Source organism: Arachis stenosperma, chromosome 9 (genome assembly GCF_014773155.1).
Source record: "Arachis stenosperma cultivar V10309 chromosome 9, arast.V10309.gnm1.PFL2, whole genome shotgun sequence".
Taxonomy (NCBI): Eukaryota; Viridiplantae; Streptophyta; class Magnoliopsida; order Fabales; family Fabaceae; genus Arachis; species Arachis stenosperma.
This window is the reverse complement of record NC_080385.1, coordinates 1,536,004-1,551,363: the sequence shown is the minus strand read 5'-3', so window position 1 is coordinate 1,551,363 and position 15,360 is coordinate 1,536,004. Positions and strand designations below refer to the sequence as shown.

General features: G+C 39.5%; 1 protein-coding gene and 1 pseudogene across 1 annotated transcript; one reads left to right on the top strand and one right to left on the bottom strand.

Annotated features, from left to right (window-relative positions):
• Positions 1 to 888: 888 nt before the first annotated feature.
• Positions 889 to 4,358, top strand: LOC130951308 (uncharacterized). The gene is made up of 7 exons (XM_057879961.1): positions 889 to 1,097; positions 1,441 to 1,556; positions 1,671 to 1,789; positions 2,088 to 2,250; positions 2,370 to 2,605; positions 2,723 to 3,047; positions 3,219 to 4,358. The coding sequence occupies exons 1-7, from the start codon at positions 936 to 938 to the stop codon at positions 4,156 to 4,158; spliced, it is 2,061 nt and encodes a 686-aa protein (XP_057735944.1). The 5' UTR covers positions 889 to 935; the 3' UTR covers positions 4,159 to 4,358.
• Positions 4,359 to 4,405: 47 nt separating this feature from the next.
• LOC130948301 (ABC transporter B family member 10-like) lies at positions 4,406 to 6,979 on the bottom strand (annotated as a pseudogene).
• Between the last annotated feature and the right edge of the window lie 8,381 nt (positions 6,980 to 15,360).

Below are 15,360 nucleotides of genomic sequence, written 5' to 3'. Positions count from 1 at the left end.
TTTCGCAAAATTTTCAATTAGATCTTTTATCTTTATACTTTTTTTCTTTTAATTGGGTCTCTGTACCAATTTTTTTTTTAATTAGGTACATCTTGACAATAACTGACTTACCTATATAGAGACCCAACTAAAAAAAAATTGATTGTAAGAACCTAATTTAAAAAAATTGGTGCAAGAACTCAATTAAAAGAAAAAAGTATAGAAACTTAATTAAAACAGCTAAAATTTATTTTATTTAGTATTTATTAATTATAACGATAATTAATAAATACTAAATAAGATAAGTTTGGACTGTTTCTTTCTTTCTAGTATTTTTGATATTTTAATTATAAAAAAATATTGAAATAAAAAATAGGAAACATTCATTAAGAGAAGAGAGTTTATTCAAGGTTAAGATAAACAAACCTAAGCCCTTATACTTTACATGAATAACTCAAATTAAAAAAGAAAAAATCATGTGGTCTTTTAAGTAATTAATCACCTTTGATAATTTTAAATCTCAATTATAAAACTATTGATTTTATTTACTATCATATTAGATCATTTTTCTCAAAATTGTCGATAAAAATTAATTATTTTTAATATTTATTATTTAAATAATTATTCAAACAAACAAATTTAAATCGTAAACAACGATTTAGAATATTATTTTTGTAAATAAAAAAAAACTAAAGGAAAAAATTGATTGTATGGTTGTGATTCAAAAGTGTAATTAAACTTATTAATTACTCTTATTATACTTATATTATATTGGTTTAAAATTTGAAATCTCCAAAAATTAAAACCAATTGAACTTTACACCAACCAAACCAATAAGTGAAAATGAAATCAATTCGACCGTTAGAAAAGCTCCTATGAATAAACAAAAACAGAGTCTCCTCTGTTTCATTCCCCTGCATCTTACACCATAACTTCATCATCATAAGAAACCCCAAATGGCAGAAGAAGATTATGGATTCACCAAAGAAGAAATGGTTGTTAGTGAGAATCTTGGGTACCCAAAAGCCTATGCAAAGCTCTGCCGCAATAAGGATTTAACTCCTTTCAGCCATGGCCCTCCCTTCACTTTCTTACCTTATGCTTTGAAGGAACATGAGGTAAGCGAATGGATCCATGCCCTTCATCATTTTGATTGGATTTACTGTAAAGATCTATAACTTTTATGGGAATTTGAATTCTGGGTCATGCTTATGTAGTTAACTTCTTTTGTTTTTTTGAGGGTGTTGTTAGTTGAGTTCAGCTATGTCATGTATCTTGAAATTATTTGTTTTTTGTTGAGGAAACTTGAGATCCATGGTAATCAGAGAAAACCAATTAACAATTAGAAGTGATTGCAAGCCTTATATAAGCATATGAGATAACCAATTGGTAAGTAATATCTAATTGCCTAATTGATTCAATCATATTTCTAATAATCTTGTTTTCTGAGGTTATTTTTAGGCTGAGAGAGCAAGGGATTTGGATAAGATGTTTGCGGTTATCGATCCAAAGGCGAAGCCAACTACAAAGCCTAAGATCTTTGCCAGTCTCTTGTGGAAGCAGCTCAACCATCTTGGGTAGGATTAGGAACTTCAATTTATAGTATGAACAATTTTGCTTTAGATTTTTTTATAAGCAAAGGGAAAAAATAAATCTGGTTCTGGTGTTCTTGTGAATTAATTAAATTCTAGGAATGCTGGTTTCGACCCTGCTGTGATTCGAGTCGATGCCTATGGCAATGTCGTGTATTATCATGCAGATTCAACCTCTCCACTGGCTTGGGACATTGATCACTGGTTTCCTTGTTCAAGTAATATATCTCTCAAAACAAGTACCAATAAAACCTTTATAAGGGTGTTTAAGTTTTGAATTATCATAATTTATTATTCTAAATATGTGTTTATGTTTTTCCCTCTACTATTTTAAGGTTATTTAGTTTTTCTAGATTAACTGATTCTACTTTTACTTCTGAGAATTTATGCTTTGGGGGATCTTTACAAAGTACTAGTTTCAGAAGTTTATAATTTTGTGTAGGTGCACCTAATTTGAATATTATAGGTTTATCACAAGAACAATTTAATTTCTCTTTTCTGGATTGAAACACTTAGGAGGGGGATTAACTGTTGTAAGCAATCTGAGGATCATGCAGAAGCAAGCTTGTAAGAAGAAGAAAAACAAGCTGGAGTTCTTAATCCCATGGTGGGAATTCCAACTAGGTGTATCTGTAAACCAGTTCTTGTCTATTTTCACTTCTTCAAATTCAGACTTCAGGTTGTTGATTCTTTTTTCTTTTTCTTTTTTTTTTGAAATTAAATTCTCATTTTCCATCAAAGATCAAAGTGGATTGGAATGGTTGCTGATTTTTGTAGTGCAAATTGAAAACAAAACAGGCATAGAGGCTTTTCATTTCTGTTCTGTGAAGGAGAAGATCATGAGTTGAATGGTTCACAAATTGTGGATTCTCATTCTTTTCCACAACATTTCTTTGCATTGAAAGAGGAAATTGGCCTAGCTCCGGCTGCAATTGTAGAATCTCAAAGGGAATCACGAAGAGAATCTTACAGCGCGTTATCTTCAAGCCTAGTGGATTACAATAGGAATCCAAAGCCAATGTCTGCTGCTATTGGTAGTAAATATGACATCAATCTTAATGTGATAGTTAAGAGTATCTTGATTTGAGTTTTGTGCAGATTGAAGTTAAATCTGACCAGCTTATATTTGCAAAACCAATGATCTTTTGCAGTAGCTTCAAGAAAAAGCAAGGGAAATATTTTGAAGGAAAATGAAGATCCACAGTTGGGTAAAAATCCCTATCATGCCATTGTCATGGCTAGAGATTCCCTAAAGCAAAGAGAAGAAAGTGCAAGATTTCAAGCAGAGATACAGAAGCTAGATAATGAAGTGAAAGAAATGAAGCTCATGAATGAAGAAGAAAAGCTCATAGTTCAGGACCTAGAAATAGAGCTGATAAAATGTCGGCGAAAGGCAGAGAAGTGCCGGAGGTTAGCAGAGGCTCAGTGCTCTTACAGGACCATGCTGGAGAAGATGATTAGAGACACAATGCACCAGTAAGACTACCAAAACTAAGGGGAGAAAATCAATAATTTTCATTAGTTTTTAAACTTTTTAGAAAAAAATAGCGATTTTTCATCCAGTATAGGAACTTAATTGAAAACTTTTTAAACTATAGGCACATATGTAAACTGAGAGAAATGTTTGCACTTGTTTTTGTCCTGTAGGACTGTCATGTATAAGGAACAGATTAGATTGAACCAGGCTGCAAGTAATGCATTGATGGCTAGACTTGAAGCGCAGAAGGAAATTTGTGATGCTGCAGAGAAAGAGCTTCACAAGAAGTTCAAACAAAGAGATGAACTAGATAATGAGATTAGGCATGAATGGGAGCAAGGAAGAAAGAGAACAAGAATAGACGCGTCCGCTTTTGAGGATAAGGAAGATGATGGAAAACCTGTTCTGTATTTGCATGGAAGCAAGCCAAGAAACCATTTGCACAAGGAGCTAAGGATTCTTTTGGATGAAGAACAAAGAGGATGCGAAGATAGATTGCTTGCAAAAGAAGAAAAAGAGAAAGAAGAACATGAGAAAGAGCAAAAAACATCAGCAGATAAGAACATGACAGAAGAGAAACTTGAGGAGCAAGAAAGATCACTTGTTGCATTGGAGGAAGACAACTCCATTGAAAGGAAACTTGAGAGGCTAGAAATAAGTGAAAGTGAAGAAAATAGAAGACGTGGCAAAGGGAATGTGGAAAAGTGGCTTGAAATGCTTCTAGAAGGCATGGATCCACAAGAAACAAATGAGAATGAGCATATGACCTTGACAGTTTCAGACAATGATGCTAAAGAGAAGCAGATGCAACTGGCTGAAGAAGATAGAATAGAAAATGAAGCAAGCAAGGAAAAGATAAATGGTAGTACAAGGTTTAAAGGGGTGGAAAAGAAGGAGAAACAAGCAAGGCTTGTTAGATCAGAGAGTGCACGGATCTTGAGGCGAATACCATCATCACCATCTTTGTTTCTGGGGATGAGAAAAGGTCTAGAAAGCTTTAGGAAGAAGCCTGCAACAGGAAATGATATTGAGGATGGCAGACACAGTGTTGTTGGAAACAAATTCTTTAGTTCACCCTTCAAGACACTCAAGAAAGCAGTGAAACTTTGAATAGATTGAGTTTTCTTTGGTGTTAACCAAACCTCCTATACTTTATGAGTGATTCTTGATGAATAAGTGATGGAAAATATTTATTTTATAGATAGATGGGAAAGAAAAGGCAGAAGAAAGAAAAAAAAATTGATTTGCCATTTTACTGTTTCATTTGTGTAATACTAATAGGTCTCTTGAATGTGATTGTAATAACAACTTGTTTTATTACTACCAGAAATACAGTTTTCTATAAATCCAAAGTGTATCAAATTAACATAGAAATACAGTTTTCATGTACATTCTGCTGCTGAAGACTAACTAATTTATAATATGCTCCACTCTTGTTCTCTATGGCTGCGTTTGTTTACAGAGACAGGACACTGAAACAGGGACACTGAGACACAAAATCGTGTTTGGCAGAGAAGACATGGACAGAGACAATGTGTCCAGAGACACTGAATTAGTGTATTTTGTGTCCATCCTGACAGGAAGGACACAGAGACACTAACAAGGGACACAACTTATTTTTTATTTTTTCTTTCATTATTTTTGTTAATTTTTCATAATTATATTTTTTATTATTATATTTTTCATCTCAAATTTTTTGGATGGAAAAAAATAAGAATAAATTGAATTTTCATAATTTGTTCTAGTTTATTGCCAAACAGAATACAAAAACACAAAATTTTGTGTCTCTGACACATGTCTTGTCCTGTCCTGTTCTTGGAAACAAACGCAGCCTATTAGACTTGGATGAGTTCCTTGCTCAACAATCTTTCCATCATTTACAACAGAGATTTGATATGCATTTCTTATTGTGGATAGCCTATGAGCAACCATAACTGTTGTTCTATTCTGCATCAATTTTTCTAGTGCTTGATGTACCACGCGCTCTGACTCTGCGTCAAGCGCGCTAGTGGCTTCATCGAGCAACAAGATTGCAGGGTTTTTCAAGATTGCCCTGGCAATAGCTATCCTTTGTTTCTGACCACCAGAAAGTTGAACTCCTCTTTCCCCTACTTTGGTGGAGTAGCCCTCAGGAAAACTATTGATAAAGCTATGGAGCATTTGCAAGCTTAGCTGCTTCAACTATTTCTGAATCAGATGCTCCTTCCTTCCCATAAAGAATATTATCATAAACGGTTCCGCTACGTTACCAACAGTATATCTGCCAACTTCTGCCAACTCTTATTTATAATTGTGTTTCATGGGAGTGTGTTCGTGGATGTGTCTAATAAAAATGTCTTTTTTATAACTGTGTTTAATAAAAGTGTCTTTATAGATATATTTTCTGGATGTGTCTCTTTATATATGTATTTAAAATATATTAATTATTAGACACATCTACGAACACACTTCCATGAAACACATAAATAAGAGTTGGCAGAAGTTGACAGATCATATGTTGGTACCCTATACTTTTCCTATCATAAATTGATGTTGCGAAAAGAACCGGTTCTTGTTGCACAAAACCAATGTGTTTCCTAACAGATTTTAGGTTTAGATTCTTGATGTCTTTTCCTGCAAGAATTTAATGAATGATATCATTGTTAGAACTTAGAAGAATGTTTTCACATTTATGATAACCAGGACTACTGACTGAATCCATATAGAGGTCCTGAGATTCATGATATGTACCGATTTAAAGAATTCACTATTAAGAATTCAGTCTAAGACTACTACATTGGTACTCCATGCACATTGAAGATTTAAGATTTAAGGTTTGTTCAAAATCTTACCATCAATCATTACTCTTCCACTGTGTCCTTGGGAAAGACACAGTCTTCCCTGAAGGAACTCTAAGATTGAAATCATTAAAAATAACCACATCAGGCCTTGAAGGGTAGCGAAAATGGATATTTTTTAGCTCAATTGTTCCTTCAACTGCAAGCAACTCTTCTCCAACATCATTTCTTATACTTGTTCTTCTATCCATCACTTCAAAAACTGATGCAGCCATTTGATTTCCTTTCAGCATATCCGGCGCCATTGCCAATGTCTCTCCCATGGCCAGCGCGGTTATGATTAAAACCATGAATGACTTACAGATCCATACCTACAAAAAGGTACTGACATGAAACCATTCATCCCAAAAGCTTAAACTGATGAGAAGGCAACATTAACGGTTATATCTCTAGTAGATACAAAATTACAAGCCTAGTCTAGCTAATTTTCATCTTATAACATATTGAAGGAAAAAAATGAAGTTAAAGAATGTACCATATTTAGCATATAGTTGGAGGAGTTTTTCTTCGGAACAGACTGCTTTAACGGTTCGCATATTGCTCAGAGCTTCGCCGGCCAACATGTTTGCTTTGAGATATGCTTTGCTCAAGTTGCCACCAAAGCCTTTCATAAAGAGTTTCTAAAACAAAGAAAGAAGCAATAGTAAGAATCAAGAAGACGAATAACCACTCTTCCTAAAAGCTTAAGCTGATAAGAAGAAACACATAAATGGTTGTATCTCTGACCTCGCTAATGTGACCACTGATGATCAAAGGGTATGTAGCCAAGACAACAAGGGTAATCCTCCAGCTCAAAGTGAAGACAATTATAAATCAAGTAACAATCAGAGCAATATTCTGTAACTACAATAATTATAACATAAACCACAAAAAAAAAAAAGTCACCGGATCAATTATATATATAATATATATTAAAAATAAATTAAATAATAAAAAAATATAATCCAATATCAGGCTATAGAGTGGCATACCTATTCTTACATCCTCCACTTAAATTCTGTTAAACCCATATGCAGCAAAAAGTCCTTTGGATCAACCTTTGGAAGATGAAGCTCCCTCACAAAATCAATCTGTTCATTTAAAAGTGTCTTCATGATCGACTCCCGGTTCTAGCCCAGATTCACGGGAGATTTCCTACAACACCTGTGTCCCCGTTGCCAAAAAGAGGACGAAACAATCTCTCACTGTCTTATGTAATGTCCAGCTATAAAAGATATTGGAAGCCACTTAGATAAATATGTTAAAAACGTCTTTTTTTTTAAGATATTTTTTGAAAATTAAAATTTAATATATATAATCAATTAAATTGTATTATTTTTATTAAAATTAAACTAGACAAATCAATTTAGCAAAAAAATTAATAAATTAAATTTTAAACTGATATAAATTAATATTTTTTTATAAAAAATTACTACAAAATCCCTATTATAAAACATAACTAAAATATATCCCTATTTTATATATATATATATATATATATATATATATATTAATTTTGAAAACTTTAAATTCTTCTAATCCTATAAAGACAAAGAAAAAAAGTGTTAGAATTTAGGATTCTCAAAATTAATATAAATTATAAGTCATTTTATATAATAAGGGTATTGTAGTCATTTTTTATAAAAAATAATATTAATTTAGACCAATTCAAAATTTGATTTACTATTTTTCGATCAAATTAATTTGTCTGACATAATTTTGGCAAAAATAACATAATTTAAGTGATTATATATATTAAATTTTAATTATTAAAAAATATCTTTAAAAAAAGACCTTTTATACGTCTTTATAGGAGCATCTTCCCTATTTGGTCCAATAGTTATGAGTTTATGCCTCCCCACCCATTCAACTACTGAATTTTGGTCTTAGTGAAACACCATGACAGCCTCAATGGGTGGTGACAATCGGAGCCAACAACCACTTGGAATCTCTTTGTCTTTGAAGAAACTAACTGTTACGGTAGGTAACCGGAGATTGGTCCAATGGATGGCGTTTGGCGGCCCAAGTGTATAATGGAGGAGGACTCCGTGTAGGTCCGCAACTCGGGAGGCTCCGTCCGACTTGTGCTCGCGTATGAATGGGGGGTGGTACCTGCAAAGACACTCCGATGCCTAAGTTAGCAAGGGTGTAAGCAGGTCTTAGAGAGTATTGGACTTAGGAATACCTGAGGTGTGTCAGTGTACTTATAGTGGTGAGCCAATAACCACCGTTGGTGTAGTGCCGTATCTTTAGGATAATAACCGTCCCATTATCTTAGGGAGGTTAAGATATGGCTTTATGAAGTGGTTAGAGAGATTTTAGGGGCGGTTACTCATTTGAATGAGTATTTATCTGCCAGTTAATCTCACAACCGACTTCTTCGTACAAAGTCGGGGTTGACACCGACCTCTTGCATGGAGGTGGTGCTTTGCTAAGCTTAATCTAATGGATCAGGCTTTTCGGTTGGACCTGGGCCCTTATCATTGGGCCAGGGTATGAACAGTGCCCCTACTTGAGCCCAAATTTTCTTTAAAGTTTGGGTTCAAGTATTCAACTCGGGTTCGTGGTCGACTTGTTTGAGAGAATACGGATCTTGGAAACCGACGTGATTTTCGCGACCTTTGAATTCTGACAGTTACGTCAATTCAAGCGTCGTGTCCGTTGAGGGATCATTTAGGGATTGAGGGCTTTGGTAACGGTGCAGTCTCGTTAATGACTGCCTTGCTTTTACCATTATGCCCCTTAGCCCTTTTTATAAATACTTTCCCTCTCTTTCCATTTTCCGTTTCTGCAATCTTTCAAACTTTCTTCTTATCTTGTTCGTACTGCATCCTTGCGTTCGAAGACTTCTGTTCTTCTCTAACCTCCATTTTCGGATAAAGGTTAGTTTTGCTTTTTTCATGCCATGCTTTATGTTTGCATGTTTTGTTTTGCGAGTAGATAGGTTGACCTGTAGATTCTAGTTTCGAATCTCTCTTCTTTAGTGGCCGTATTTTTGATTTTCTTTTTCTTTTTCCCTTTTGTAGGTTTTCTGCCACTTTTCTTTACATAAAAAATGGCTTCTGTAGACATTCTTTCTCAGTGGGTTGACGATACGGTCCTTGGGGAGGAACCATTGGTCGACGCTGAGTTCGTCACCCATCTTCGTACTCATCACAGGCTCTGTACTTCGGATGAGGACGAGCCCAAATATGAACTGATAATCCCGGGTCCTGAAGACCGGGTCTGTTTTGGGAGAGTTGATGAGGCAACCCCTCATTTTTTCTTTGTATATGAAAGCATGATCACCCGTTTGGGTGTCTTTCTTCCTTTCTCGGATTTTGAGATATCCGTTCTGCACCATTGTAAGGTTGCCCCTACTCAACTCCATCCCAATTCCTGGGGTTTTTTGAAGATTTATCAGTTTATAAGCCACGCTCTGGACTTCCCGACTTCCTTGAGAATCTTTTTTTATCTTTTCCATATGACTAAGCCCTTTAGTGGGCTAAATAATAAGCAACAATGGGTATCCTTCCGAGCCATTCAAGGTCGGAGGATTTTCACCCTTTTTGACGAGTCTTTCCACGACTTCAAAAACTTCTTCTTCAAGGTTCAAGCTGTAGAGGGTCACCACCCCTTTTTCCTGGATGAGCATTCCTCCCCTCGCTTTCCCCTTTACTGGCTGCCGGCCACCCCTTGCGAAAAGATTGGTCTAGACGACCTAGACGAGGTGGAGGCGGCCATTGTAGGGTTTTTCCGAGAGGCGTGGGGGAAGTCCCCCTACTTGGATACCAGGAAAATTCTCCAGGGTACACCGACCTTCGTTCAATCTCAAATAGGTAGTGCATGTATTCTTTATTTCCGAGTAGTTTTCGCCGACTTATATTTTGCCGATGAGTTGTTGCCTTATATTTTACCGACTTGTAACTCGGTTGTTATTTGTTTTCTTTTGTAGATATGGCAAAAAAGAACGCTCAGGAGGCCTACCAAAGGGTCCGGGAGGCCAAGGCGAAGTCCCGGGCTAGGTCCGGGGCGGTCACCTCTCCTCCCCCTCTACCTCCTCCTCCTAAGAACACTGGCACTCCTACTCAACCTATTGTGATCTCTTCCTCAAGTTTGCCGCGACCACCCCCCTCTGCCCAAATTCTCTCCGAACCCGAGAAGAAGAAGCGCAAGGCTTCAGAGTCTGGCTCTTCTTCCTTCGATGGTGGGGTTAAGGCGGATGCTATGGCATTCGTCCGAAAGAACATCTATCCTTTTATACATATGGATGATGTTTCTGTTCGAAACCACCTCACCACCATGGCCGAGGAGAGTTTTAGGACGGCGGGTGTTTGCGGCAAGCTTTTAGATATTTTCGAGAAGGCTCCCCTTAGCTCCTTGGGTGCAACCTCAAGGGTTGAGGAGTTAGAGGGGAGACTTCGTATTTTTGAGAAACATGAAAAGGAGCTTAAAGAGGAGAGAGATAGGTTGAGGAAGGAGAGGGATCACCTGAAGGAGGAGGAGGGTAAGCTACGGGCCCAATGTACCTTGGAGGCTAATCTGAGGAAGACGGCGCAAGACAGCTACCATAGCTTATTTCAAGATATTGTGGCCGTGAGGAAGGACTTGTTGAATTCTCGGAACGCATATGCCGAGTTGGAGGACTCTATCGCCGATGGTGCCGAGGAGTCCTGGAGGATTTTCTTGGAACAAGTCAGAGTTATTGCTTTCGACTTGGACCTTTCTCCGCTCCATCCCGACAAGGTGGTTATTGACGGCGCCATCGTTGATCCTCCCGTCCCCGAGGTCCTTTCCGAGTCAGACCTGAAGACTCGGGGACAGAGAATTATCGAGTCTCCTCCTCGTCCTGCAGATGCCTCCGGTTCTTCTTCCATTCCTCCTACCGGTCCTGGTGGTGTTCCTCCTGGTGGTGGTGATTCCTCTGCAGCTTCCAAGAAATGACTTCTTTTTATTTTTGTGGCTATATGGGGGCCCGGCCTGTGGGTCCCCCCTTTTTTGAACTTATATTTATTTGTTGGTGGTTTGTGAACAATTTGCTTCTGGCCTTTCAAGGCCGTAAACAAAATATTCTTTTTGCTGCCCTTTTTGGATAAGGGTTTTTGTGATCGAAGTAGGTGCCCCTTTTTGGATAAGGGTTTAAGTTACTTTGCGTGCGCACATGCTTTTCTATTTTGAAATATGTTTGATCTTTTCGAAAGACCTTCTGCTAGCTTGCATTATTTTTTCGAGCCTTTTTCGTGGGAAGGCTTGTATGCAAGCTTTAAACTTTTCAGGTTGTCATATCTCTTTTGTTATCCTTTATACTCGACTTTGCTTTAGTGAGTTTTTATGACTTAGGTTATTTTTGCGATGCGTTTTTCTTCTACTCGGTGTTATACTCCGATCTGTGGATCAAAGTTTTCCAAGTTTCTCTACTCGGGATCTCTTTCCGACTTATGAGTCGGGTGGGTTCCCGAGCTTTTACGACCGACTTGTATAACCTCTTTACACCGACTTGTACCTCGTCGTTTTATCCTGACGACCATCTAGGTCGGTTCATGGGATTTTCACGCTTTGTCGAGCTTAAGTCGGCGCGTTTCGTAGAAAGACTTAGAAAAATAAAGGAGGATATTATAAGAGATATTATGAATGAAAAAGATCTTTATTAATCTGGAAGGTACCTTTTTTGCTACTAAGGGTCTTGACAGTATATTTTCCCTTAGCCTCTACTATGATGCCTCGTTAAAAACCCCTCTCCAGAAAAAACCCTTTTTTGGGAAAAAATCGTGAAGCTGGGAAAAGAGTACATCAGGGAGTAGAGTTTGCTTTTAACTGTAGTACCTTTTTAAATTACAAGCATGCCACGACCTTGGTAACTCAGTGCCGTCCAGGTCGGTTATTTTATAATAACCTTTCCCTAAGACTTCCTTGATTTTGTATGGCCCTTTCCAATTTGCGGCGAGCTTTCCATCTCCTGATTTGTTGACCCCAATGTCGTTTCTAATTAGGACCAGGTCATCTGCGGCGAATGTTCTTCGAATGACTTTCTTGTTGTATCTGGTAGTCATCCTTTGCTTTAATGCCGCTTCTCTTATCTGGGCGTTCTCTCGGACTTCGGGGAGCAAGTCGAGCTCCTCTTTGTGCCCCTGTACATTTCCGACCTCATGATGAAGAATTACCCTTGGGCTTTGCTCACTGATTTCTATAGGAATCATGGCTTCTACGCCGTAGACTAGTCGGAAGGGTGTTTCTCCTGTGGCGGATTGGGGGGTCATCCTATAAGCCCATAGCACTTGGGGGAGCTCGTCAGCCCAAGCTCCCTTTGCTCCCTGTAATCTCTTCTTCAGTCCTGCCAGTATGACTTTGTTAGCTGCCTCGGCTTGCCCATTGGCTTGTGGGTGTTCTACCGAGGTGAATTGATGTTTGATTTTCATACTGGCTACAAAACTTCTGAAGGAGGCGTCGGTGAACTGAGTCCCCTTATCCGTGGTGATGGAATAAGGTATCCCATACCTTGTGATGATGTTTTTGTAGAGGAACCTGCGACTTCTTTGAGCAGTGATAGTGGCTAACGGTTCTGCTTCTATCCACTTTGTGAAGTAATCTATTCCCACGATTAAGTATTTAACTTGCCCTGGTGCTTGAGGAAAAGGACCTAACAGATCCATCCCCCATTTTGCAAAAGGCCAGGGGGAAGTTATACTAATGAGCTCTTCTGGTAGAGCTACGTGGAAATTTGCATGCATCTGGCATGGCTGGCATTTTTTCACAAAGTCTGTGGCATCTTTCTGCAAGGTCGGCCAATAGAATCCTGCTCGGATTATTTTCCTGGCCAGTGATCTTGCTCCGAGGTGGTTTCCGCAGATTCCACTATGTACTTCCTCTAACACCTCGGTGGTTCTTGAGGTTGGTACGCACTTCAGCAATGGTGTTGATATCCCTCTTCTGTAAAGGACATTTCTCACCAAAGTATAATGTTGTGCTTCCCTTCGGATCTTTTTAGCCTCTTTCTCCTCTTTGGGGAGGATGTCGAACTTCAGGTATTCGACTAAGGGGTTCATCCATCCGAGGTTTAGGTCGACTACCTCAAGTACCTTTTGTTGATCCTCTGTTTTTGATACCGAGGGTTCTTGGAGGGTTTCCTGGATCAGGCTTCTATTGTTTCCTCCGGGTTTGGTACTTGCTAACTTGGATAGGGCGTCAGCTCTGCTATTTAGATCCCGAGTTATGTGCTTAACCTCGGTTTCCGCAAAGCGCCCGAGGTGTTCCAAGGTTTTTTCCAAGTATTTCTTCATATTGGGGTCCTTTGCCTGATACTCTCCACTTATTTGGGAAGTCACCACTTGTGAGTCGCTGTAGATCATCACCTTTGTAGCGCCAACTTCTTCTGCTAGCTTTAATCCGGCTATCAAGGCTTCATATTCTGCCTGATTGTTTGAAGCCGGAAATTCAAATTTTAAGGAGACCTCTATCTGGGTCCCTTTTTCATCTACCAATATTATGCCTGGGCCGCTCCCTGTCTTGTTGGAGGATCCGTCTACATAGAGTTCCCATGTGGTCGGTTTTTCCTCTTGTTCACCTGCATATTCCGCTATGAAGTCGGCGAGGCATTGGGCTTTAATTGCAGTCCGAGTTTCGTATCTCAAATCGAACTCGGAGAGTTCTATCGCCCATTGAACCATTCTCCCTGCAATATCCGTCTTTTGGAGGATTTGCTTCATGGGTTGGTTTGTACGGACTCTTATTGTATGAGCCTGAAAGTAAGGTCGTAGCCTTCGTGAGGCTATCACTAAGGAGTAAGCAAACTTCTCTAGTTTGTGGTACCTTAGCTCAGGGCCTTGTAGAACCTTACTTGTAAAATAGACCGGGTGTTGCCCGACCTCGTCTTCTCTGATCAGGGCTGATGAGACAGCCCTGTTTGCGACGGATAAGTATAGGACGAGGTCTTCTCCCGGTGCTGGTCGGGTTAAGATGGGAGGTTGGCTCAAGAATTTTTTGAATTCTTGGAACGCCTCCTCACATTCCGGAGTCCATTCAAACTGGCATCCCTTCCTCAATAGGGAGAATAATGGAAGGGATTTTAGTGCTGATCCTGCCAAAAACCTGGAGAGGGCTGCAAGCCGACCGTTGAGCTGTTGAACCTCTCTTAAACAAGTCGGGCTCTTCATTTCTAGGATGGCTCTGCACTTGTCGGGATTGGCCTCGATCCCTCTTTGTGTTAGCATGAACCCTAGAAATTTTCCTGCTTCTACTGCGAAGGCGCATTTTGCGGGATTTAGTCTCATCCCATGCAACCTTATAGTGTCGAAGACTTGTGAGAGGTCGGTTAAGAGGTCGACTTCTTGCTTGGTTTTTACTAACATGTCGTCGACGTACACCTCCATTAAGCTCCCTAGATGGGGGGAAAATACTTTGTTCATCAGCCTTTGGTACGTGGCTCCTGCATTCTTTAGTCCGAATGGCATGACCACGTAACAATAGTTGGCTTTCGACGTGATGAACGATGTTTTCTCCTGGTCGGGTTTATGCATCGGGATTTGGTTATATCCCGAGTAGGCGTCCATGAATGATAGGTATTGATACCCTGAGCTGGAGTCTACTAGGGTGTCAATACTCGGTAGAGGATAAGGGTCCTTAGGACAGGCCTTATTCAAGTCGGTGTAGTCGACGCACATTCTCCACTTGCCATTTTGCTTTTTGACTAGCACTACATTTGCTAGCCATGTTGGGTATTTGACCTCTCTGATAAAGCCGGCTTCCAGGAGCGTCTGTACTTGCTCTTCTACTATGGAGGCCCTCTCGGGGCCGAGCTTGCGTCTTCTTTGCTGTACAGGTCGGGACCCTGGGTAAACCGAGAGCCTGTGAGACATGAGCTCGGGATCAATCCCGGGCATGTCGGAAGCTTTCCAGGCGAAGAGGTCGGAATTAGCTTTTAGGAGTTCACCCAATCTTTGTTTCAGGGCTTCCCCCAGGTTGGCTCCTATGTAGGTGTTTTTTCCTTCCTCCTCACCGACTTGTATCTCTTCGGTTTTTCCTCCCGGCTGGGGTCGTAGTTCTTCTCTGGTTCTTGCTCCACCCAACTCTATGGTGTGGACTTCTTTGCCTTTTCCTCTCAGATTTAGGCTTTCGTTATAGCATTTCCTCGCCAATTTCTGATCTCCCCTCACCGTTGCTATTCCCCCTGGAGTTGGGAATTTCATGCAGAGGTGAGGAGTTGATACCACTGCTCCGAGTCGATTAAGGGTAGTTCTGCCAATTAAGGCGTTGTAGGCTGACCCTTCATCGATGACTATAAAGTCTATACTCAGAGTCCTTGATTTTTCCCTTTTTCCAAAGGTGGTGTGAAGGGGTAAAAATCCCAGTGGCTTTATTGGCGTATCCCCTAACCCATATAGAGTGTCGGGGTAAGCTCTCAATTCTTTTTCATCTAACCCTAGCTTGTCGAAGGCGGGTTTGAAAAGGATGTCCGCCGAGCTTCCTTGGTCTACTAGGGTTCTGTGGAGATAGGCATTGGCTAGGATCATGGTTATTACCA

Coding starts and splice junctions, on each gene's coding strand:
- LOC130951308 (XM_057879961.1), top strand. CDS start 936: ATGGCAGAAGAAGATTATGGATTCACCAAAGAAGAAATGGTTGTTAGT. Junction 1,790..2,087: donor TCACTGGTTTCCTTGTTCAA/GTAATATATCTC, acceptor TGAAACACTTAG/GAGGGGGATTAACTGTTGTA. Junction 2,606..2,722: donor GCCAATGTCTGCTGCTATTG/GTAGTAAATATG, acceptor GATCTTTTGCAG/TAGCTTCAAGAAAAAGCAAG.